The sequence below is a fragment of the Argiope bruennichi genome, chromosome 3, assembly GCF_947563725.1.
Source record: "Argiope bruennichi chromosome 3, qqArgBrue1.1, whole genome shotgun sequence".
Lineage (NCBI taxonomy): Eukaryota > Metazoa > Arthropoda > Arachnida > Araneae > Araneidae > Argiope > Argiope bruennichi.
This window is the reverse complement of record NC_079153.1, coordinates 25344184-25368804: the sequence shown is the minus strand read 5'-3', so window position 1 is coordinate 25368804 and position 24621 is coordinate 25344184. Positions and strand designations below refer to the sequence as shown.

The 24621-nt window shown below is 31.5% G+C and overlaps 1 protein-coding gene across 1 annotated transcript in view; it reads left to right on the top strand.

The window, feature by feature from the left end:
• The window catches only part of LOC129964150 (mitochondrial inner membrane protease subunit 2-like), a 158855-nt gene extending 135002 nt beyond the window's left edge, over nucleotides 1-23853 (top strand). The window contains exons 4-6 of the mRNA XM_056078859.1: nucleotides 17639-17704; nucleotides 17856-17955; nucleotides 23623-23853. Of these exons, the coding sequence (XP_055934834.1) occupies nucleotides 17639-17704; nucleotides 17856-17955; nucleotides 23623-23760 (304 nt within the window). The 3' untranslated portion in view covers nucleotides 23761-23853. The remainder of the gene's footprint in view (nucleotides 1-17638; nucleotides 17705-17855; nucleotides 17956-23622) is intronic.
• The last annotated feature ends 768 nt before the right edge of the window (nucleotides 23854-24621 follow it).

Sequence of the window (24621 nt, the reverse complement as noted above, 5' to 3'; positions counted from 1 at the left end):
ACTGTGTACTGTCCTGTGTCACGGCTGTAAATATTAGTCGTCTGTGTGTTCTTCGAGTAAATAAACGTCGCTGTTTTTTACTGAGGCCTGCTGATTGTGTGTTCTCTTCACCATATCACTACACACAATCAAGCGAACCCGCCGGTGAGATCTGCAACATTATTAAATTATAAAGATACTTTTTTCATTTGTTTTGAAACTATTTGCATTGAAAATTCGATTACCTTGTGTTTTCTATTTTCTTATCAAAATGCATCGTTCAAACAAACCGAATTAAATCTAATTTCCAACTTGTTATTTGTGCTTTCCTGTTTCTGACGTTATTGGATGTGAAGTAATTTTTCTTATTCCCCATTTCAATCTGTAAAGAGTTTTCTTTGAATTTTTATTTTACCCATCTGCTTCAGAAACATCTCTGATACTCATTTACTTCTTAGCAAGTGATATAAATGTATGGATTCTTCAAATGATATAAGATGGAGCATCTTGTGTGCGCGAGATTAAATTCCATCTTCGTTCTTTTTCTGCTTTCAGCTTCAGGATGGAGAAAAATCGCGTCAATATTCTTTATCGTTGCATTCTTTTGAAGACGTTGGTGCATTCTTCAGCAAATTCTTCGCTTCGAAACATTGCCAGCAATCAAGAAAGGAATGCTTGACCATAATTTTTCGAAAATCTAGAAGAGTTTACTTTTTTATCAGTAAGTTTAGACAGAATCTAGCGCGAAGATTAACGCTTATAACAGATGTTTTTATTTTCCAATATAAGGAGGATAGAAAAAATTTAACCTTGAAACTTTAAATTAATATTGACTTTCTTGCTAGTGATATATATGGCTAATTGTTTATAGTTGGCGTTAGTATTGCTTCAGGAATATAGAACAATAGTAATATCTGTGTACTAGTATAATTGTCACCTTTCAATCAAGCCTCCAAAACAACTCCGACACAAGGGTATTTTGCCGCTTCTTCCATACTATAATTACGAATTAGAAAATATAGGATGTAACCTAAACCGTCTACTCAAAACGGTCCGAATATACAAGAAATAAAAATTGAATGACCGGACCGCTGCGACTGCAACACTGGCGGGAACTATGGTTGAGTCCTAATGGCCATCACCGACTGTACAATCCTTGCCGTGGGATAGCATGTCCCATCATCGAAAGGAGGTAGCCAACTCCTACCATTTCTGTACCCACCGGGTAGCGAGAAACAACCACCATACTGGAAACTTCTCATCATCATTTCCGAGCCCCCTCCCGGTGTGGTCATTATAGGATGTATACCTCTCTCTTAATTATTAAAAAAATTCATTCGAAAATTTAAATGAAAATAATATTTTGTTCACATAATTCTCAATACATTCCGATTTAGGAATGAAACATTCCTAAATCGGTAAGGACAAAAGAAACCTATTAGAAATTTCAAAAAATACTGGCTTATAATTTAGTGTATCTTTTCGTCATATTTGTATATTTCCATTAAATTTTGAATGCAACCTGTCTGTAGGAATTTGTTACAGCATCCATCCATACTTATACGAAAATTGATAACACAAAAGGTAAGTATCTTGAAGAATGCAATTAATTATGCAGATTTATTATTAGAACTGCAGATCTATATCAGATTTTTGATTCAATCCATCGAAGACATGGATCGTCTAATAATCTCTATAACTGCGAGTATCTGATAACTTAACACAATGACTGTGACAAATAAATTTTTTATTCATATGTATCTAAAAGGATGATATAATTTTATGGCCAGGGCAACTCCTTGATTAACTTCCTTGATGTGCCACTAATGTGGATTTTAATCCTTGCGTAATTCTTGTTGCTGCTTTCTTCCATTTTTGGAGAAATAAATGTAATTTATTTTTTGAATTTCCTATGTAATAAATCTCTTTGTTTTCGAAATAAAATGTTAGTGCCTAGTTGGTGATATTTATTACAAATTCAATGATATAATAATATTACTGTTAGATTTTACTATAACTCTTCTTGAAACAGGAAATTGGCAGCAGTCTTGTGACTGCTTTTTGTTGTAGAACCAGTGGTAATGTTTTACTTCTCATTTGATGACTCTGTATGGTGGATTCTTTACTTGTAGTATAATATAAGAAAGCAACGACACATTTGGAATGTCTGTCTTTCATTAGATTTGCTTCAACATGAAATATATCTATAATTTGGGAGCTGTGTAAACATATCAAATTTTATTCATCAAATACTATGCTTTGTTGGTTTATCGCCTTCGCTTACACGCTAACAAATACATGACCCTTTGACGGTGTTGATCTAAAATTTGATATTGACCAGCACTTGTGATTTATTAAATTAAAATATAAATTTTGTTCATCTAGCTTTTGTGAATAAATCGCGTTCATCTGCATATGGATTAACAAGCAGATATATAAATTTCCCTTGAACAAATATAGCTCAACACATGATAGAAATCTACACTTTTGGATGAAAACACAGTTTTTCTTTTTTCTTTTTTGGATTGACAAAAAGATACTCAACAAATATCATCTCAAGAACGAACATCGCCCTAATTTTAATAGCCTACCCAATCTTAATAGTAACAGAAATCTACACTTTTTGGAGGCAAACACAATTTAGTGTTTACAACCAAAAATGCAGATTTCATCTTTTTCCTGCAGTGTAATTTCCATCCCATGCATTAACTATCATCCTTCGATATCACTGCGTGCATGCATTGGGTTGGCAATTAAGTAATTGCGCATTTTTTTTAGAAAATCAAAGACCATTTTTTCATTGAACTAAATAACTTTATTCTGTAATGTATTGCCCATTTTGATCAATGACCTTTTGCCATCTTTCAGGCAGCATCATAATCCCACGTTCATAAAACTTCTGGTTTTTATTAGCAAAAAACTGAATCAGGTACGATTTGACATCATCATCATTATTGAAATTTTTACCATTCAAGGAGTTTTGTAAAGATCGAAACAAAAATTAATCAGATGGTGCAAGGTCAGGACTATATGGTGGATGTGGCAAAACATCCCAACCAAGCTCCAATAATTTTTGGCGTGTGACCAAAGATGTGTGTGGCCTTGCATTGTCATGATGGAATACAACACCTTTTCGATTTGTCGATTCGGGCCGCTTTTCTTCAACTGCATTGTTTAATTTCGTTAGTTGTTCAATGTAGACATCAGAATGGATCGTTTGGTTGGTTGGTAAGAGTTCAAAGTAGACAATTCCTTTGTAATCCCACCAAACTGATAACAAAACCTTTTTTTGATGTTGTTTGAGTTGGTTCACCTGGCCTGCTCCACAATCTTTTCCGCTTGATATTGTTGTAAACAACCCATTTTTCATCGCCAATTATCAGTCGTTTTAAAAATGGATCATTTTCATTACGTTTCTTTAGCAAATCGCAGCTGTTAATGCGTTACGTTAAATGCGTTTCTTTCAGTTCGTGAGGAACCCATGTATCGAGTTTTTGAACATAGCCAAGTTGTTTTAAGTGATTTTCAATACATGTATGTGATACACGAAACTTCTCTGCAATCTCACGTGTTGTACTGTGACGATCCGAATCGATTATTGCTTTGATTAGGTCATCATCAACTTCAACTGGACGAGCAGAGCGTTTTTCATCTTTGAGTGAAAAATCACCAGAAATTTGAACAAACAATTTTGACACTGCCGTTCTTTTAAGGCTTCGTCACCATAAACAGCACATAACTTTTTATGATTTTACGATGCGTTTTTCCCTTTGCGGAAATAAAAAAGCAAAATATGACGAAAATGTTCCTTTTGATTTTCCATTTTTCAACGAACGCCAAACGAAAACTACGCAATCGATCAAAAAACTTTTTTTACTGATTGACAGCTGAATTGCCAACTATCAAATAACAAAATGTGTTTTGCATTTGTACTACGTCTGCAAACCTAAAAATTCAACTGAAGCCATCTATGAGTGAAATCCGCAATTACTTAGTTGCCAACCCAATATTATTGTATTCATTAACAGATTACTCAAGAGCTGCTTGCAATTTGCAAAATTTGTTTTACGGAATAAAGGAGTCCTAAAACGTAAAGATTCATTCAAAAAAAAAATTACAATTTGATTATTACTTCGTTTTGAAAAAAGAAAGAAAGAAAGAAAGAAAATGGTTCATTTGTTTCACTAGATAGCAATTTTTTAAAAACAAATGGACCACTATCACCAGAAAGAAATCAACTGTTTCACAGCTTCAACGCAGAGATTGAGATTGTGCACACAGAAATTTGCAGATGCGAGCACTTACACGGTCCGAGATTAATGGTCAATGTTTGCTGAAGACTTTTCTACCCCCCCCCCCCCCCGCCGTATAACTTTTCTTTCGGAATGGTTTTCCGTTATCGGTCCGCATTTTTTCCCTCAGAAAATGTCTTTTCCCCTGTTATTATTTTTTCCCCATCTGCAGTTTTGGTTTGGGCAGCACTAATGTCAGTTGTACGGCGTCGAGAAATCTGAATGTCGCCCCTGTGATTTAGTTTCTGAGCAATCTGCCCGCCGTGCCTTTTTATGAGTCTGTAAACGAGACAGCGGTCGCAAACCGATAAAAAGGTTTAAAATAAAAAGAGGAAGAGAGAGATACTCTATGCAGATAACAACGGCTGCGAGACTTTGGTGTCGTTTGACAACGATTTCTAATGTATCCCCGAGAAATCAGATACATTAGAATTTGCTTTTAAATAAAAATGTTGTGTGTTCTGTTATTAACAAAGAAAACTATAGGAACAGCATAATCTGATGGGATGTAAAGGGAAGTGCAAAAGAAGGGCACCGAGATGTAAAGGGAATCCCAAAGGAAAGACACCGAGATGTAAAACGAATCGTATGAGACAAATTGTTTCCGCTAAGCATATTTTACAGAAATTTGCTATGATACTCTTGATTGAGATTATATTCAAATATCGAAACTTTATATGGTGTAAAACTTTTTATCATGGTTTAAAATCCAACTGCCTTAATGGTACATGGTATTCATGGTACACACACACACACACACACACGCACACACACACACACACACAAAAAAAAAAAAAAACCACCCAAAACACATAAGTTTTTTCCAAAAATTGTCTACAAAGAAAACAATAAATATCTCTACGATTCTAAACTTTCAAAATTAAGGGAAAACTAGCCACCTTGGCGACCAGCTGTTCGTCCATCATGTAATAACATAAAAGTCATACAGGTTTGTTGAATTGCATCTTATCACCATAAAAGAGTTTTAATTTATATTATATATGCATAGTAAGTATAGAAAATGCGAATTGGTTGGCTATACTTGCAATGTAGAGAAATGAACTGGTGAATGAAATGGATGAAAACACCTTTAGTTGTATCGCTCTGGCAAAAGATGGCAAACGACTTTTGATAACGTATCTAAGGAGCGTGAATGTTCAAAAGTTGCAAAATCGCCAAAATGGTTGGAGCAGGGCGACTCTGTTGAAATCCCCCCCCCCCCATAGAGATTGTATAGTCACGTAGAGTTGATGGGATTATTCTCGAGAATGGGGCTTGATTGTAGGGCCGATAATCATTGATGACCTCCCTAGAAATCATGAGCTTTCATCTTAATATAAATATATTAATATAATATTTAACTTAACTTTGCGTATTTAATTTTAGGATAGGCGACAACCCATCAGCTTTTCAAATGGTAAAAATTAATTAAATAATGTTAATTTGAAAATTAACTAAAATTTTGCCGCTTTTCTGCTTTAACTACCGAACAAATTATCTTACAAGAATATTTATTATTACAAGAATATTTAAGAAATATTTTAATATTATCTTAAAATTCAAAATTTTATCTTTTCAGTTATACCAGATTCTTTTTTGTTTGCAATTTTTCTTCAATTGTTATTAATTCTTTTAACATTTAATGCAGATTATTATTTTGAAATTCAGTTATAAAAATGAGATTCTGATCTACTCTACCACTATTTTTTAAAATTTCTGTTTCATATTTTTTGGAATTTTTTTCATTAGTTTAAAGTAGTTATTTAATGATACCTAACAGAAGTGAAGCCTATTTACCATTCAACTTCAAACGATTACAAAGCCCAAGTCAAGAGCAGTCAATCAAATGATGTGGTCTAGTAAAAAGATTATGTGTAGTATAATAATTTATATAAAGTTAGTTTTTACAATAAAAATATTATTCATGAATTACAAGTATTTGATACCGAGTTATATCACGGAAATCAGCTGATACTAAGTAAAAATTGGCGAAATCGATGCATTGGTTGGGATTGAGGGAGAGGTTGTCAAGCTTTTCTAATCAATTTAAGTGCATAGATAATAAAAATATGAAAATATGACACACTAATGTTCTGAGTAGTAACTAATAAAGATTTTTTTTCCTTTCATTTTCTTGTTTCAATTATTGTTTTATTTTATTTTTCTTCTTGATTTAATTATAATTTTTTCTTGATTGAGCGATGGTTTTTATTGACATTCTGACTCCGTTTTGTGTATTGTACATCATGTTTTTCAGTGTTTATACTTTGGCATTCTAGAGAAAGAAATATTTTCTTTAAATCATCAAACTTTCTGCTGAAAACACCGAAATTTTATGAAAAGCTTAAATTTTTACTTTCGTTCTGAGTTTTACCCTTTTGTAAAGACTGCATAAACGTTGATACTGCGTTTGTTCCTATTTTGTTATTTGATTTTTTTTATCGCTCCAAAACTATTTATTTATTTATTTTGTACATATAACCCTTTTAACCCTTATTTATTTTGTATAATAAGGTTGTTGTATGTATAACCCTTCTTTGCGTGATTTTTTCTTTTTCTCTGGAATAAATCAGAGTGATATAATTCAGGCTCTAGATTAAAGGAAAAATGTTTAAAAAAATCCTAGTATAAATATATTAGAGTGTCCCATAAGTTTCTTTCCTATTTCTAATATTTACTGTTTAAGATATTATTTATTTTGTTATATAAGAACCTTTTAGCTATATTACCTTCTTCCATCTCTCAGGAAGCCTTGTTATGTCTTTTTTCCAAAATTATTGTGTTTTGGACAAGAAATATTCTGCAAGATATTGATTGAATTATTTCGCTAATGGATTTAAAGCTCTTATCGCGAAGAGAATTTTTAAGGACAGAAAGACGTAATAACCAGATGGAGCGAGAACTGGAGAGTATGCAGGATGCGGTAAAACATCCCAATCAAACTGTAAGAGCTTTTCTTTTACGACTAATACAATATGTGGTCTCGCGTTGTCATGATGAAAAACAACGCCTCGTCGGTTCATAAATTATGGCCCTTTTTTTTTGCTATGGCAACTTTGAATTTATCCAGTTGATGATAGTATTTCGTAGAATTTATTGTTTCACCTTGAGGAAGGAGCTCGTAGAAAATTACGCCATTCCAATCCCACCAAATGGACTAAATAACTTTTTTGGGGTGTAGTCCTGGCCTTGCGATACTTGAAGGCCTATTATCCTTATATCAAATACGTTTCCTATGCACATCTTCATATAAAATCCAAGGTTCGTCTCCAGTGATTAGCCTCTTTAAAAAGCGTGATGAGAAAGAAACTTTTTGGAAACTCTAATATAATATAAAATAATTTGAAAAACTGTATGATGGATATTTCCATCATACAAATTTACATATTAAGCTCAGTACAAATTCTTCAGTGTCCCTCTCTTCTAATTTTCCACACTCATAATCGCTTTTATTAGCCCCTCCCCCCAAAAAAACCCTTCAGATTAGTTATAAAAAATATTCAGGAAATCGCACGTTTATTCTAAGCTCAACAAACAGCGGGATGACAAGTTCAAATCCGCTATAATGATTTAATGATTGTGACATTTTTTTTTATAGCTACATTCCTTATTACGCAATAGTCGGGGAAAAAGTTACCAGCAATAACCAATTTTTCGCAATCACTTGCCAATCACAATTTTTGAGTGCAATTTTTTGTTATGATGGAAATTTCCATCACCATGCAAAGAAAGGATAAAATGACGATTGACCAAAAAAAAAAATAACTCAATTCTTTAAAATAAACTCATTTTTTAATTTGAATTATGAGTTAAAAACTTTATTTTTCCGAAATCTTTTCAAATCTAACTGTAATTTTAACATTTCTGAGAGAATAAAACTACCCCACGCGATCGACATATCGATTCTTGATCGCTTTCTTCCATATTTCTTCTGATATACAAACCATTTGCTAGAGAAATCTCAAAATTCTATCACGTAGATTTAATTCGCTGGAAAAATTGCCCTCTTTTTCTTTAGCGCATCTTATAATGCGATTAGATATGACAGGATCCAACATTTGATGCTGTTTTCTGGAATCAATTACATAAAAATTGTACTTTGGAGTTAGTTCTTCAGAATTGCATAGTTGGTTCCAATTATAAATAAATGCTATTAAATTAAACAATGCGCATTTTACATTGTTTATATTTCGGTGTTTTTTACAGTTAATTATAGATTTAAAATATAAAGTACTGAAAATTCATCACTTCGTTCAAAAAAGGTCCTGGCTGGACATTCACCTTAGGATGTCAAAATAAACCGCTTTAGCAATTCAAAATTGTCCTATTTACATAAAAATTTGTAATTTGGAGTTAGTTCTTCAGAATAAATTTGTTGTCTACTTATAAATACATGCTATTAATTCCAACAATATACAATTTTACAGTTAATTATGGATTTAAAATATAAAGTAACGAAAATTCATCACTTCGTCCAAAAGGGTCCTGGCTGGATTCCTTTTCACTTTAGGAAGTTAAATTATAAACTGCTTTACCGGTACAAAATTCAACTTTAATGGTCCCGATCGGAAGGAAAAAATATCGACGCATACGTACTGATTATTTGCATAATGATTTCATCTGGTTTCATGATTTTCCTAATTAAATATTCGGCAGCCTCTGGCTAATGAAGATATCTTAATGAAGCGCTCTCAAATCAGTTTTATTTCTGGACGTACCGTGGCGATTAAATATTAATAACTTTCCTCCCTTCAGGTCTTAGGAAAAAAAGTGGGAGGGGGAGGTAAAAGGGGAGTCAATGAGAAAGAGAGGGACCGAGAAGTCCATAAAATTATTTTCAAATGTTTTTAATCTCGAGAATGAATGCCTTGGGAGAGAAAATGATTCGCTGAGATCGAATTCTTCTGAACCCTCCATGGATGAATGGAGAGAAAGGGAGGAGTAGGGGAAGGGTGTTCGTTCTCGAAAAATAGTTTCTAGTTTCCCTGAGTGGGCGTGAGAAAAAGAGAGGAGAAAATTTTTCTCTCTGAAGAGCGCATATTCTTGTATTTTCAAGTAGAGTGAGGTTTTCTTGCAATAAAGATTAACCCGGGGGGAGGATATTTAATTTTGTATCTTAGAAAGAGAGAGAGAGAGAAGTGGCCGAGTTTTTCGGATTCCTTATCGATAAGAAATTTCAGCTCTGTTTGCATGAAACTGGACTTAATCACCGAAGTGAGAATTCGGGTTGTTATTGGGATTAAGAACATGGTGGCTGAGTTTCCAGCTAAATTTAGAAAAATAGAAAAAAAAAGGACATGTGACTTTTTTTTCTGTATTTATAAGTATTTAAAATATCCTGGCACAAAAATTAGGAATAATTTAATTATTTAATGATTTAAATTTTTAAGTCTATTGTCTCCCGAGATTCCATAGCGCAGTCGCCGAGCAATTGCTGATCTAAGAACGAGAAAATTCAAACGTGTAATAATAGTTGGGATTTCTGGGACGAGAGAAGCAAGCATGGAGCTCTTTGAATTATTTTATTCCTTGAAAATTACAGAAAGAGTTTAATTTTTGGATATTATTAAGATTTTCGATAGATGATATCTAAAATTTATATTGTCTAGGGCCGTGGGAAGTATGCTTCCCACCAAATTTATCAATCTTTGTAGGAATTTATGTAAGTTGGTATAAGTTCTGACAAATTTTTTTATAAAGACAGAAATTTAGATGCTTCAGTTCTTTATCTCACACAAAATGACGTGTCTTGATTTGTTACTTAATTATTAATTAACCAAATTAATTAATTAATCAAGTTAAATTTATCTAATAAGCTAAATAAATCCCTTTTCTGATTCTAATTTCAAGCCTAAAAATATTTTAACATAATATGACTAGAAAAAAATAGCCCTTTAAAGGGTTAAACCATGACCAGATATTTCCCTGGTCCCAATAGAGAGACAGAGAATAAGATAAAGAGGGTCCTGGGAAAGCTTTCAGAACTTATATAGCTTTTAGAAGGGAATTTATTTGAGGTAGCATTTTGGTTTCAGCAATTTTAGTGTGGAAAAATAAGATACTGTGCAATGCAGGATTAAAGTAAAATGAAACTTGAGTTAGAGAGATAGGATATAATTATTTTTAGAACGCGCATTAACTGAAATCAAGAAGACCACTCCTGTTGGCATTTAAAATTCAGGAACCGGCAGATTAAAATGTAAGAAATCTCGGTTTAGGTAATTGCTCATATATCTTGTAATGCTCGTACAGCATATAAGCTAACTTATCGTAAACTAATTAATCACTTTCATTTCAAAAACAGCTGTTGCTAGTTTTCTTATTGGAAAGTGATAAATTAGGCTTCTATATTCAATTTTGTACTGTTGTTTCGCGAATAATTTTGTCTACAAACTTTTTTCTTATGTTTGTGACACATCCTATATATTTTAATCAATAAATAAAAATTTCAGAAAAATTGAAGCAATAGAAACTTAAGGAAATAATATTTGCAGTTTTCCTCTTATGGCAAATAGAGATTTTAAAAGAAACGGTCTATTTCCTTCTTTTGTTTAAGTGCTTTTGATATCAAGGACATTGATTTTAATTTAGGACATATTTAACTATGGGGTTTAATATTTAATATTTGATTATTAGGTCAGGTTGTCGGTGTTGTCGGAATATAATAAAGTTTTTATTATTTTTTTTTTATTTTATCGAATACTAGAAGGTAAAGTTTGAGACCTTGATGTGTCCTAAAAACACATTTTTGGAATTAGCTTTATCTGCAAATACGAATAGTGTGCCTGTCTTTTCGCTTGTAGACATGTGACCATAATAATTCAAAACCTCAAAGTGATAGATAACATATTTGAATAATGACTCAGGCGTTCTCGAAATAAATATTTTTTTTAGCCTTCTCGAATACATAAAAGAGAATATATATATGTTAACTTTATTTTGCAGATGCTAAAAGAAAAAAAAACCCTTTGGAATTTTAACTTCGATGTATTTCACCATTGGAGATTGGATTGGATACAATAGAGAAGCGAAGATAAAATGAAGTCTGTTTACATCGCGATACGAGAGCAAAGAGGCAGAAATTTTTCTCTCCAGTGATTTTAGTATAAGATTTTGATATGGTTTTCTTTGCCACGTGTAGATTATGATGGGAATCTTAGGCATCTTTGAAAGGAGTGTATAAGTGTTATGGATTTTTATCCCTTCATTCATGGTATGGGAACCGGGAACCACGGAATCTGCAATTTTATTAAGCGTGCGTTAGAAAAATAATTAAGTAGAAAGTGAAGATTGGAAATAAGAGGCCATGAAATAAGAGAACATTTTAGAATGAACTTGATATTGGATAATGTAAGATAAAAATGAGGGTTTTAGTTCAGATTTAAAAATATCCTATATATATATATATATATATATTGTAATTATCAAAAATAACGTCCTCCAGAGTTTGTAGAATCTTCAGGACTGAGATTTTCCGGAATCTAAAAAAACATATGTTTAGATTTGTCTGTAAATACAATAACGCATTGAGGTAAAGTATAGAATTCGTATTTCATCTGCATACCAAATTCGTAGATTAATTCTTAAATTTTGGACTAAATCTTTGAAGGAAAGCATATCTGTCTTTCCATCTGTGTGCATGGGAGCACGATAACTCAAAACCGCGAAGTGAGATAGTTTAGTTTAGTCATATTAACGCCCCATTTTAAAGCAACACTAGGGCTATTTTGGGCCGGGCCTCATAATTTTGAACTGCGGTCAGATGACGAGGACGACACCTGAGCTGCCCCCCCCCCTCTCCACTCCACATCACACCACACCATGGGAGGGCGTTTGGCCCGGACGGTTTAACGTGCACCAGACCCGCTTTCTCGACGGTTCTTCGGTGGAATCGGGTCTCGAACCTGAAACCCTCCAGTTGCGAGGCCGAGACCTTACCACCAGGCCACCGTGGCCCCGGGAAGTGAGATAGATGGATGAAATTTAGTTTATAGCCTCAAAAATGTTGAGGCGTATAAAATTTTGGACCATATCTGTCAATGGGCTGCTGAAAATCTGTTTTCCTTTTTATTCTCATGCATGTTAATGCAATGATTCGAAAATTCAACAACTTTGATGATTGGAATTTAGCATGCCGTTTTATGACCGAAATTGCTATATATTTAAATATTGTTATAAATTTATATTAAAATGTTGGACAAAGCAGTTGAAAGGAAGATGTCCAAAAATCATGTTTGGTTTTCTACATTACATTGCGAAATTTAAAACTTTATAATAATGTCAGTATACACGAAAGTCGAGAAAGAGACGCTTTTTCGAGTTTGAACGAAATCTTGGAACTGTTTACTTCTTTTCTTGCCACCCCCTATCCTCATGATACTTTCAGAGGATATCTTTATAAAGAGAACCAAAAAGAAATATATTCTCTAAATATATTAGAAATTGAGTGTTCAAAATTTTACTTGTATTTTTGTATAAATAAGGAAATAAATAAATGATAAATCGCATAGCTAATGTTGATCGGAGAAAGTGCTATGTAGATTAAATATTATTTTTAAAATGTTTCTGTAAAGAAGAAAAAATTATACAATGTTTTTTTTTGTTTTCTGTTTTTATAGAGCTCGTTACGTGGCATCGAGATATCGAGCCGTATTTCCCATCACTCAAAATTTATATGTAAAACGGTATTTGGCTGTCTGCTACTAAGGTCTATCGGTTTCTAATAATCGTTATTTTCTTCTTTTTTTTTACATTCATCGTTTTTCAAATAGACAGTAATATACTTTTTATCAAATATATCTTAATGGTTCGTAGATATTGTCACTTGAGAGGTGTGTTAAATACGAGGTGAAAATGTTTTTGGATTTATGTGCATACATGATAATTTTATAAATTTAATAAAAGTAATTTTAAATCTCATTTTTAATAGTGTATTAAAATAATTTATTGATTTAATTTTTTTTTCTGTTTTTTTATTCGATTAATTTCCTAGATTTTATACGATGTTTTAAAAAAGGAAATGAACCAATGTTTCTATTGTAATTATTATTTTGTTATTCTATAATCTTATTTGTTTGAACTGTAAACACACAAGAGTGAGTGAGAGAGATGTGACTCACACTAATTTAATATTCGTTGATAAACAAATTAAAATACAAAGTAAATCGCATTCATAAAAAAAATTAGTTTCAATGGTATTTAACTTTCCAGATCAAACAGAAGTTTACAGTTTTTTATATTGTTTGCATATATAAAGTAACATATCTAAAACTGTCTTTCAAACATAGTAAAACTTCTAAGACCTTTTTCTACAATATTTTTTGCATAAAAATTACACCAGTGTACGCTTTAATATATGCCACTAAATACTCAAACAATATATCTTTCACTAAATATCGCTGAGTTTCTACAAGTTTCTTCGCATTTTTTTTTTTTTTTTTTTTTGATTATGTAGCATTTTTGCGAAGTTTTCAACTATATTCTTGGCCACAAACTTTTAATTTTATAAGAAACAAAAGATTCGACTATTTTTTTAACTTATCTTCTTTTCTTAGATAAAAATTATTATAATCAAGTCGTCTTTAACGACTAGCTCTTCGCCCATCAAAGTAATATTATTAATTTAGTCTGCCAATAATGTCTAGAAATTTTGAGTAATTACATCATATCCTTATAAACGAAAATGGTATTTTCAATTAAACTTGCACAATAAGCAAAAAGTTAGAAGTTTAGTTAAAAATTTAAAAGTTTAGTTCAGCAAAAGTTAGAATTTTAGCAAAACGTTTCAAGTTATGTGCACTCAGAATATTAATGGGAGAAATCGGTCCAGTTTTTGAAATTGAGGACCATGTCCAGGTTTTATTTGTGATATGTCTCGAAAGCAGTGGATATACGAGAAAAAGACAAATAATCTTTTCAAATGAAATAAAAATTAGAGCAATCGATGCATTGATTGGTTCCTCATTGGTGATATTTTCCTCATAGAAGAATTGTAATGAAGCGGTATCTTTGAGATCTCGCGGAAATGAAGTTTGTGTGGTACATGCGATCATTAATGATTTGTCTTAGTGTCATTTGCTTTCATATTAAATGGAAATGGGCGAAATCAGACCAATGATTGTTGCTGAGGAATTGGTTATTTTTAGTATGCAAATGTTAAAGGATTGTTTGAATTCTTCTATTCAATAGCTGAGTCGATCGCTGCAGTGTTTTTGGTCTTACAGATTTCTCAAAAATACAACATTCACCTGGTAAAACGCTTGCAAGTATATATCCTCGGTCGTTCATTCTTATTAGGACAGGATGATTTTTATGACCCTATAAACCGAGCCCTTAAAGGAAGCACCTTAAACAAAGAGAATTTTTGTCTAAGGTGCTTCCTTTAGAAGATAATTCTTAAACTTCACATTTGTTTAAAATGCATATGGCATTTTGTTATCCACCGTCGGATCCAAATCCCCTGTCTCAAAGCGTTAGGAAAAAAAGTTTATCTTATCGGTTACAGTTAAGGCAAAATTTCAGTTTTTATCTCTGTGCAGCAAGGAAAAAGAGGTCCATGACTGATGAGGGTGGAAGCTGATCGTTTGGCGAGATGATGGCGCGGAAGTGGCGCCATCAATCATTCCGGGGTCCGATTGTTTCGGCCCCTCACTCCGGGCGCCTGCACTAGAGAGAAGGAGGGGCAACGCCGGGTGCTTTTCAGAGCAATCTGCGGCCATCATGGGCAAAGGGAAAAAAATAGATGGATTATTTTTAAGTATATTTTAAACACAAGTTTGATTGATTAGATAAATGATAAAAATAAAAAAAAACTTTTATTGAAACGTTTTTTTCAAAGCACGCTTTCATGCGTACAAAAATGCTAAAACTATTTTTTTCTTTAAAAAAAATTGGGGATCAAAACCAAAATTATAAAATCATGGGGTGTTGATATAAGTTCTCTAAGAAAATTGGAAATGTAATCGCATTCATTCTGTCTTAAGCATTGGTGTATTTCGCGATCCGTTCAACATTGGGAGAGTTTGTGGATGCATTTACAATTATTTCTAATTACATCTACTAGAAATTGTAGTCGAACAAAACAGTATTTATTTGTTTTGTTAAATTTTAAATTTATTTGTTTTGACAGTATTTATTTGTATAGTATTTATTTTAAATTTATTTGTTTTGACAGTATTTATTTGTATAGTATTTATTTTAAATTTATTTGTATTAAACAGTATTTATTTGTTTTGTTTAAGGCGTCAAAGAAAATTGTTTCCACTATTTTATAGCGTTTTGATCCATTATTTAATTAGTATCTCTATCTTTTACAAGTAATTGTATTTTATTCGACTGTATTATCATTTGCATTTTTACTTTTTCGTATACTTATTATAGAGAAAGTATAGTAATCGTAAAAAAAAAAAAAAAAAAAAAAAAAAAAAAACCTCGAACTCGAGATTTTGAGGAATCTTCACGTTTTAGACCTTTCTGAGTTCGAAAATACATTTCTAAAAATGCCCGCCTGTCTGTCCGTGACAACTGACGCTGGACGGATGAAATTTGGTATACGATAAAATTTCTAGATTTCTGTTAGAAATTTTCCGCTAACATGATAACTATAAAACAAAGAGAGCTAGATGGACAAAATTCGGCACACACATTTATCATCTATAGTGTAGACAACTGTCAAATTTTGAGCCAAGTCCAATGAGAAGTTGATTGTCTGTCGGTTTGTACTTTCAGAAACATATAAATGCGATGAGTCAAACCCGCAATAAGTTAATTATATTAAACTTGGTGTGGGATTTTGTGACTGCAAATGCAGTTTTGTGTCAAATATTTGTTTCAATCGATTGAGAAAAATTGAATTTGTGTCTAAAGCACAAATTAAATTTTTTGGGTACTATTAACGTATGCCAGAAATTAATCATAAAAAAACTCGCCTAAGATACACGATAGATTCAATAAAAATGTTAAACTCACGTAAAAGTTAATATTTCGTATCTATTGTATGGCAGTGGCATGCAAGGCGTTCTCTGACGTGGCAAGTTTATTAGAGAGTATGCGAGAAAGTTTGTGGAGACTACTTCCGCTAGTTACATCAAAGCAATCACATGCCAAATGAAAATCGCTTTATTACAATAATTTTTTGTAATCTGGGAAAGGCTTTCTGAACAACCTGTACAACTTGAATGAAACTGAGCATTATTTTGCAATTCAGTTAAAATATTGAAATTTTTAGAAATGTTTTTGTTCTTAAACAATTGTTTTTCATTTGGAATTTGCGCTTTTCTTAACTAAAATTGACTCAACTATCTAAAATAACTTGAGTCGTGAAAGTCGTGAACTTGAGTCAGTTTTATTTTAAATTTTAACTGGAATCTTTATTGTAAATTTCTCAAAATTTACGGTAGCTGAAATTCTTCAATACGTTGAAATCTGATGAAAGCTCAAAATGCTTATTCCTCCGAATCCATTTTATTTCACAATGCATAAATAAGGCCATTTAGTCACATATAAGCATATATTTTGGAGATGAAATGTTGAAGGAAAAATTAATATTTTGAACATTTTTATCTTATTTTTATAGCCCCCTTAACTAATAAGATTATGCTTATGCCGGGAAAACAACTGGAATTTGTTTTGTTTAACCTTGTTTATATGGTCAAAAATTATTGTTTCAATGGTAATGTTAAGAAAATGTTTCTCCAACATATATGTCTATCCATTTTTTATAGCCATTGGAAATGGTCTCAAAAGTTTCTTGCATATATTATACGCTTGTCATGCCAGAGAACGCCTTACATGGTATTGGTGTACAATAGATACGAAATTTTAGCTTTTGGCGTGCATTAAGCATTTTTACTGAATCTCTTGTGTTTTCATTGGCGAATTATTTGTCGTTTAATTTCTGGCAAGCGGTTAATAGTTTTTGAAAATGGAATTTGAGTTTTAGGCTAGTTTTTCTCAACCGATGGAAACAAAAATTTGATGCAAAATCGCACTTATTTTCACAAAATTCCATACCAAATTCCATATATTTAAGTCATTCCGTTTTTGAAATATCGCGTTTACATGTTTCTGAAAGTACAGACCGACAGACAGTCAACCCATAGTTAGAATTGGCTCACAATTTGATTGATATCTATGCTATATACGTTAAACATGTATACTGAATTTTATTCAGTTTGCTTTCTTTATTTTTTGTAATTATTGTACTAATTTTTATTCGAAAAGACGGACTTTCTGTGAACGAAATTTACACAACATTTTATAAAAATCTGCAAATTTTATGTAAAGACCGTATACAAAATTTTAACCGTATGCCACGAAACTTTTTTGAGTTATCTTTGTTATGCTGAAATATGCTTCTCGTTTTGCAGATGTCCTCGGGATCCCGACCAGAAGCTCATCAAGAGAGTGATCGCTGTGGAAGGAGAGACTATCCGGTGAGTACTTCACTCCTTCAATTCTCCTTCCCCCTGAATAATTCAATCTTTTTTTTTTGTATCTTTCAAAAATTTTAAAATTTTAATAAGCGAAAGGATATTTCGGATTTTTCTTATATTTCACTTTTATGGGTTGCTTCTTTTGATTCAGGTGCTCCGATAGGCGGCGCTATGTTTCCATCCCCGTGGGCCATTGCTGGGTGGAAGGTGATCACGTGACACATAGTATGGACAGCAACTACTTCGGCCCCGTAAGTTTGTTTATTATTATTAATAGTGAATTGTCCATTCCGGACAATGTGGTTTCCTGCGCATTCCTTGTCATATTAATTTAGTTTTGTTAATAAATCCCTGGGAAACAATTACTGGGACCAAATCAAAAAAGACAATGCATTTAAATATGACAAAATGCATGCACAAAAACAATATATTTTTTAAATTAAAAACGTGTATACTATTAATATCTTATCCACAAATACATTTATATTAGATAGAACGATGACTTAATAATAATAGCATTATTATTTGTGTTTATCATTCGATTTTCTTTCTAAAGCTCCTTCATAAATAACGCAAATTATTAAATTTGTGGAATCTCTACCGTGGTTATAAGATACATTACAATGATTGACTCCAATGAAAAGTATGAAATCTGTTATGGAATTATTAGATCTATTATTTAGTTATATGTATTTTTCCTGAATAGAACCAACGGACTACTCCGAAACTTCTTCTCATATTCTTTATTAAAGGTTTATCTTCTACCTCGCATAAAAATTATAGACCTCTGGGAAAAACATGAATGCTACTAGTGCTCATATTTTTATTTTCAGCGTCCTATGCACGAACGTTTTAAATTTCATATTATAGTGGTGAAGATATCTAATTTTCATTTTGAACGTCTTTTTCTAGATCACTTGAATCAAAATTATGCATGAAAATACTATTTTAGCAACAAGATCATATACCAAATTTCATTTATCTAGGCCTTTACGTTTTATCCCGTTTATATGCTTGCGATTCTATAGACCTTTTGAAGGATTTGGTTCCAAATTTGATTCGAATGTCTAATTTAGATGCTAAAATAGTGTACGAAGTTTTACCCTTTATAATTTCTATTTATCTTGTTCATTTAAAATCGAACAGGCTATCTGTATGTGAATGGATTTGGTTCCAAATTTGATTCGAATGTCTAATTTAGATGCTAAAATAGTGTACGAAGTTTTACCCTCTATAATTTCTAGTTATCTTGTTCATTTAAAATCGAACAGGCTATCTGTATGTGAATGGATTTGGTTCCAAATTTGATTCGAATGTCTAATTTAGATGCTAAAATAGTGTACGAAGTTTTACCCTCTATAATTTCTATTTATCTTGTTCATTTAAAATCGAACAGGCTATCTGTATGTGAATGGATTTGGTTCCAAATTTGATTCGAATGTCTAATTTAGATGCTAAAATAGTGTACGAAGTTTTACCCTCTATAATTTCTATTTATCTTGTTCATTTAAAATCGAACAGGCTATCTGTATGTGAATGGATTTGGTTCCAAATTTGATTCGAATGTCTAATTTAGATGCTAAAATAGTGTACGAAGTTTTACCCTCTATAATTTCTATTTATCTTGTTCATTTAAAATCGAACAGGCTATCTGTATGTGAATGGATTTGGTTCCAAATTTGATTCGAATGTCTAATTTAGATGCTAAAATAGTGTACGAAGTTTTACCCTCTATAATTTCTAGTTATCTTGTTCATTTAAAATCGAACAGGCTATCTGTATGTGAATGGATTTGGTTCCAAATTTGATTCGAATGTCTAATTTAGATGCTAAAATAGTGTACGAAGTTTTACCCTCTATAATTTCTATTTATCTTGTTCATTTAAAATCGAACAGGCTATCTGTATGTGAATGGATTTGGTTCCAAATTTGATTCGAATGTCTAATTTAGATGCTAAAATAGTGTACGAAGTTTTACCCTCTATAATTTCTAGTTATCTTGTTCATTTAAAATCGAACAGGCTATCTGTATGTGAATGGATTTGGTTCCAAATTTGATTCGAATGTCTAATTTAGATGCTAAAATAGTGTACGAAGTTTTACCCTCTATAATTTCTATTTATCTTGTTCATTTAAAATCGAACAGGCTATCTGTATGTGAATGGATTTGGTTCCAAATTTGATTCGAATGTCTAATTTAGATGCTAAAATAGTGTACGAAGTTTTACCCTCTATAATTTCTATTTATCTTGTTCATTTAAAATCGAACAGGCTATCTGTATGTGAATGGATTTGGTTCCAAATTTGATTCGAATGTCTAATTTAGATGCTAAAATAGTGTACGAAGTTTTACCCTCTATAATTTCTATTTATCTTGTTCATTTAAAATCGAACAGGCTATCTGTATGTGAATGGATTTGGTTCCAAATTTGATTCGAATGTCTAATTTAGATGCTAAAATAGTGTACGAAGTTTTACCCTCTATAATTTCTATTTATCTTGTTCATTTAAAATCGAACAGGCTATCTGTATGTGAATGGATTTGGTTCCAAATTTGATTCGAATGTCTAATTTAGATGCTAAAATAGTGTACGAAGTTTTACCCTCTATAATTTCTAGTTATCTTGTTCATTTAAAATCGAACAGGCTATCTGTATGTGAATGGATTTGGTTCCAAATTTGATTCGAATGTCTAATTTAGATGCTAAAATAGTGTACGAAGTTTTACCCTCTATAATTTCTATTTATCTTGTTCATTTAAAATCGAACAGGCTATCTGTATGTGAATGGATTTGGTTCCAAATTTGATTCGAATGTCTAATTTAGATGCTAAAATAGTGTACGAAGTTTTACCCTCTATAATTTCTATTTATCTTGTTCATTTAAAATCGAACAGGCTATCTGTATGTGAATGGATTTGGTTCCAAATTTGATTCGAATGTCTAATTTAGATGCTAAAATAGTGTACGAAGTTTTACCCTCTATAATTTCTATTTATCTTGTTCATTTAAAATCGAACAGGCTATCTGTATGTGAATGGATTTGGTTCCAAATTTGATTCGAATGTCTAATTTAGATGCTAAAATAGTGTACGAAGTTTTACCCTCTATAATTTCTAGTTATCTTGTTCATTTAAAATCGAACAGGCTATCTGTATGTGAATGGATTTGGTTCCAAATTTGATTCGAATGTCTAATTTAGATGCTAAAATAGTGTACGAAGTTTTACCCTCTATAATTTCTATTTATCTTGTTCATTTAAAATCGAACAGGCTATCTGTATGTGAATGGATTTGGTTCCAAATTTGATTCGAATGTCTAATTTAGATGCTAAAATAGTGTACGAAGTTTTACCCTCTATAATTTCTATTTATCTTGTTCATTTAAAATTGAACAGGCTATTTGTATGTGAATGGATTTGGTTCCAAATTTGATTCGAATGTCTAATTTAGATGCTAAAATAGTGTACGAAGTTTTACCCTCTATAATTTCTATTTATCTTGTTCATTTAAAATCGAACAGGCTATCTGTATGTGAATGGATTTGGTTCCAAATTTGATTCGAATGTCTAATTTAGATGCTAAAATAGTGTACGAAGTTTTACCCTCTATAATTTCTATTTATCTTGTTCATTTAAAATCGAACAGGCTATCTGTATGTGAATGGATTTGGTTCCAAATTTGATTCGAATGTCTAATTTAGATGCTAAAATAGTGTACGAAGTTTTACCCTCTATAATTTCTATTTATCTTGTTCATTTAAAATCGAACAGGCTATCTGTATGTGAATGGATTTGGTTCCAAATTTGATTCGAATGTCTAATTTAGATGCTAAAATAGTGTACGAAGTTTTACCCTCTATAATTTCTATTTATCTTGTTCATTTAAAATCGAACAGGCTATCTGTATGTGAATGGATTTGGTTCCAAATTTGATTCGAATGTCTAATTTAGATGCTAAAATAGTGTACGAAGTTTTACCCTCTATAATTTCTATTTATCTTGTTCATTTAAAATCGAACAGGCTATCTGTATGTGAATGGATTTTGTTCAAAATTTGATTCGAATGTCTAATTTAGATGCTAAAATAGTGTACGAAGTTTTACCCTCTATAATTTCTATTTATCTTGTTCATTTAAAATTGAACAGGCTATTTGTATGTGAATGGATTTTCTTCAAAATTTTGATAGAAATCATTAAATTTGCAATAAAAGCTACATACCAAATTTCATCCATTTAGCTGAAAGCGTTTTTGAATTACCGAATTCACAAACAGACAGACAGATGTAATTTAAAAAAAATAATAATTTTTTTTGGATGTTTGAAATATTTCATCAAAATCTCGAGTTCTAATTTTTTTTTCGACATTTACATTACTTTTTCTTTGTATATTTCTTTCCCGATAAAGTAAAATGCCTTTCCCGGTAATTCTTTTTTCTTGTAACGAGTTTAATGTACTACCTAAACGAATATATCTATACTGTTTTATCAAGTTAAAAAAAAAGTTTGCGACGTTATCGCCCTAATACTCACCATTCTTTTTTCTCCTGATGGGCAATTTAGCATTTTTTTCCCCGCCGTTAAAGTTCTCCGAAGTTTCTCTAAGCCCGTTCAAAAATAAATATTGTCAAAAGAGTTGATATAGAGTCACGATCTAATCTCTTAAAATCGATCGATCGATTCTTTTTGCGATTTCGTCTTAATTCAAGGGAGGTCCCTTCAAGAATGATGGACAGCTCATCTTAATTCGAAAACGTGGAAGAGTTATGCGGTATCCACCAATTTAAAACCTAGTAGATTGTTTCTGAACGTGAGTGCAATGGATTTGTGAAACGTCTGCGGAGTAATTAAATTAGATCGTCGTAAAAGTGATAATTGAGGTGTGCGTCACATTGTAACAATTATAGGTTTCGTATAACAAATTTCACACTTTTATTGAATCTTATTTCATGTACGTAAAAAAGAAATTTAATTTTATTCGATAGACGTTTTGTTTTATTTGATGTACTACAGTTTTGCCCTGTTGTATATTGCAGAAGGCAATATACAATTTTAATATTTTTAGAATTGAAATGTAAGCAATCTATTAATTAAATAAAACTTCATTAGCTGGAGTGGCGCCATCTGGTAATGGTTTTGAAAAAATGTGACTTCATTTCAAATTATACATATAAATGTATGTGTGTGTCGATCGAATATTAGATTTAGAGTTACCAAATTCAGTACAGACATACTTTGAAAAATGAGAATACCCATGTAGATGCGATTTTTTTTTTTTTTTGAAATTTTTATACGTGGAATTTGAATTGTGAAAAAGTGCTAACTTGATTATAACGTAAGCTTGTTGTTGAACCATTTTAAAATTTAAAAAAAAAATCTCTTTTATAATGATATCAAATGAATTGCAGACAATTTTTTCTAAATTTTGATTATTTTTTTTTATTTCAAATTATTTTTTTGCATGATTTTCAACAATGCATTTCATTATTGTAATGAAATCCACATTCTTTTCATTGTTTTATCAAAATTTATCCAAGTGATTTTTTTTTCTGTTGTTGAAAGGTGTAAAGGAGAACCTTTATGCTAATTATCTGAGCAGTATAGATGAGACAGAAAGTTAAACTACATAATTGCAAAATGCAACTTGCAATTTGATGCATATAATGTTATGGGACTCGGCCCGATGATGCGAATTCCCCCTTTGTTGATTGAATTATTAAAGTCAAGTCATGTAGAAGAGATTTGTTTTAAATTAAAACCATCTAATATTTCTTGTAAACAAAGTTGATTGCTTAAGACAATAAGTTTAATTAAAAATGGAAAAGTCGTAAATATTTGAAATAAAAAAAAATTCTTCATACTGGTCCGCAATTAAAATTATTTTTTAAATCATATTTTCATTCAATTTCTTGTATTTACAGGTGTCCACTGGTCTAATCTTCGCAAAGGCGTCGCACATAGTGTGGCCTCCATCCCGGTGGCAAAAACTGGATTCTGAAACGACCCAGCTGGACAGACGACCCATCCCTTGTCCCCAGCGCAGTTGGGAGACGGATTGAAAAGTACGAGTGATAGATTTATTGGTCCTCATTTGATGATTATATACCAACATGTTCGAAATGAATCTGCGTAAATAAAGTTACTGCAAGAAACATCTGTTCTCTTTAGTCTTTTCTTACTCTATCGTTCCGTATGCATTTTAGACAACAGATGCATTTTTTAAAGATTATCACATTTTGATTTTTTTCTATCAATTTTAAACTCAAATTTGTAGATTTTTATCAAATTTTGATTTTTTTATCCATGTTTAACTCAAAATTATAAATTTCTATCAAATTTTGAATGAAATCTGTCAATCTCTCTAGGAGATCTATCCATCTGAATGCATGTGAACATATTAAAAATGCAAAGAGGAAGTAGATTAAATTTATCATCCGATTTTATCATTTTTTTTTTTAATTTGACATTCACACTGATCTGGCCTACTCCACTGGGTATAAGACGTATAATGGGTCAGTATGAAAATCAAAGGCAAAAATATATTTTGTACAAACATCACCTAAAGCAAGGGTGGTGAATGATTGTTTTAAACATCAATAGCTATAATTATAAACAATTCATTGACGATTAAAAAATACAAAAGCTCGTGAGAACATCCAAGAGCAAAAAAATGTTACTAAACAAGGTTTATAAAACAAAACAAAATAGGAAATACATAATGGTCAATAAATAATTTTTAAAAGAAATATTTAAGGTGTCGTATCGAATGAATCATTAAGGCAATTTTAGACATGATAGCAATCGTTCATACAACTAAATATACAGAAAACTGTAAGAATCTTGGAATTATTTAACAATATTTAAATCTCTTAAAATATCTTGAAAGTATTAAAAACAATAAATCACACAACAAACCAAGC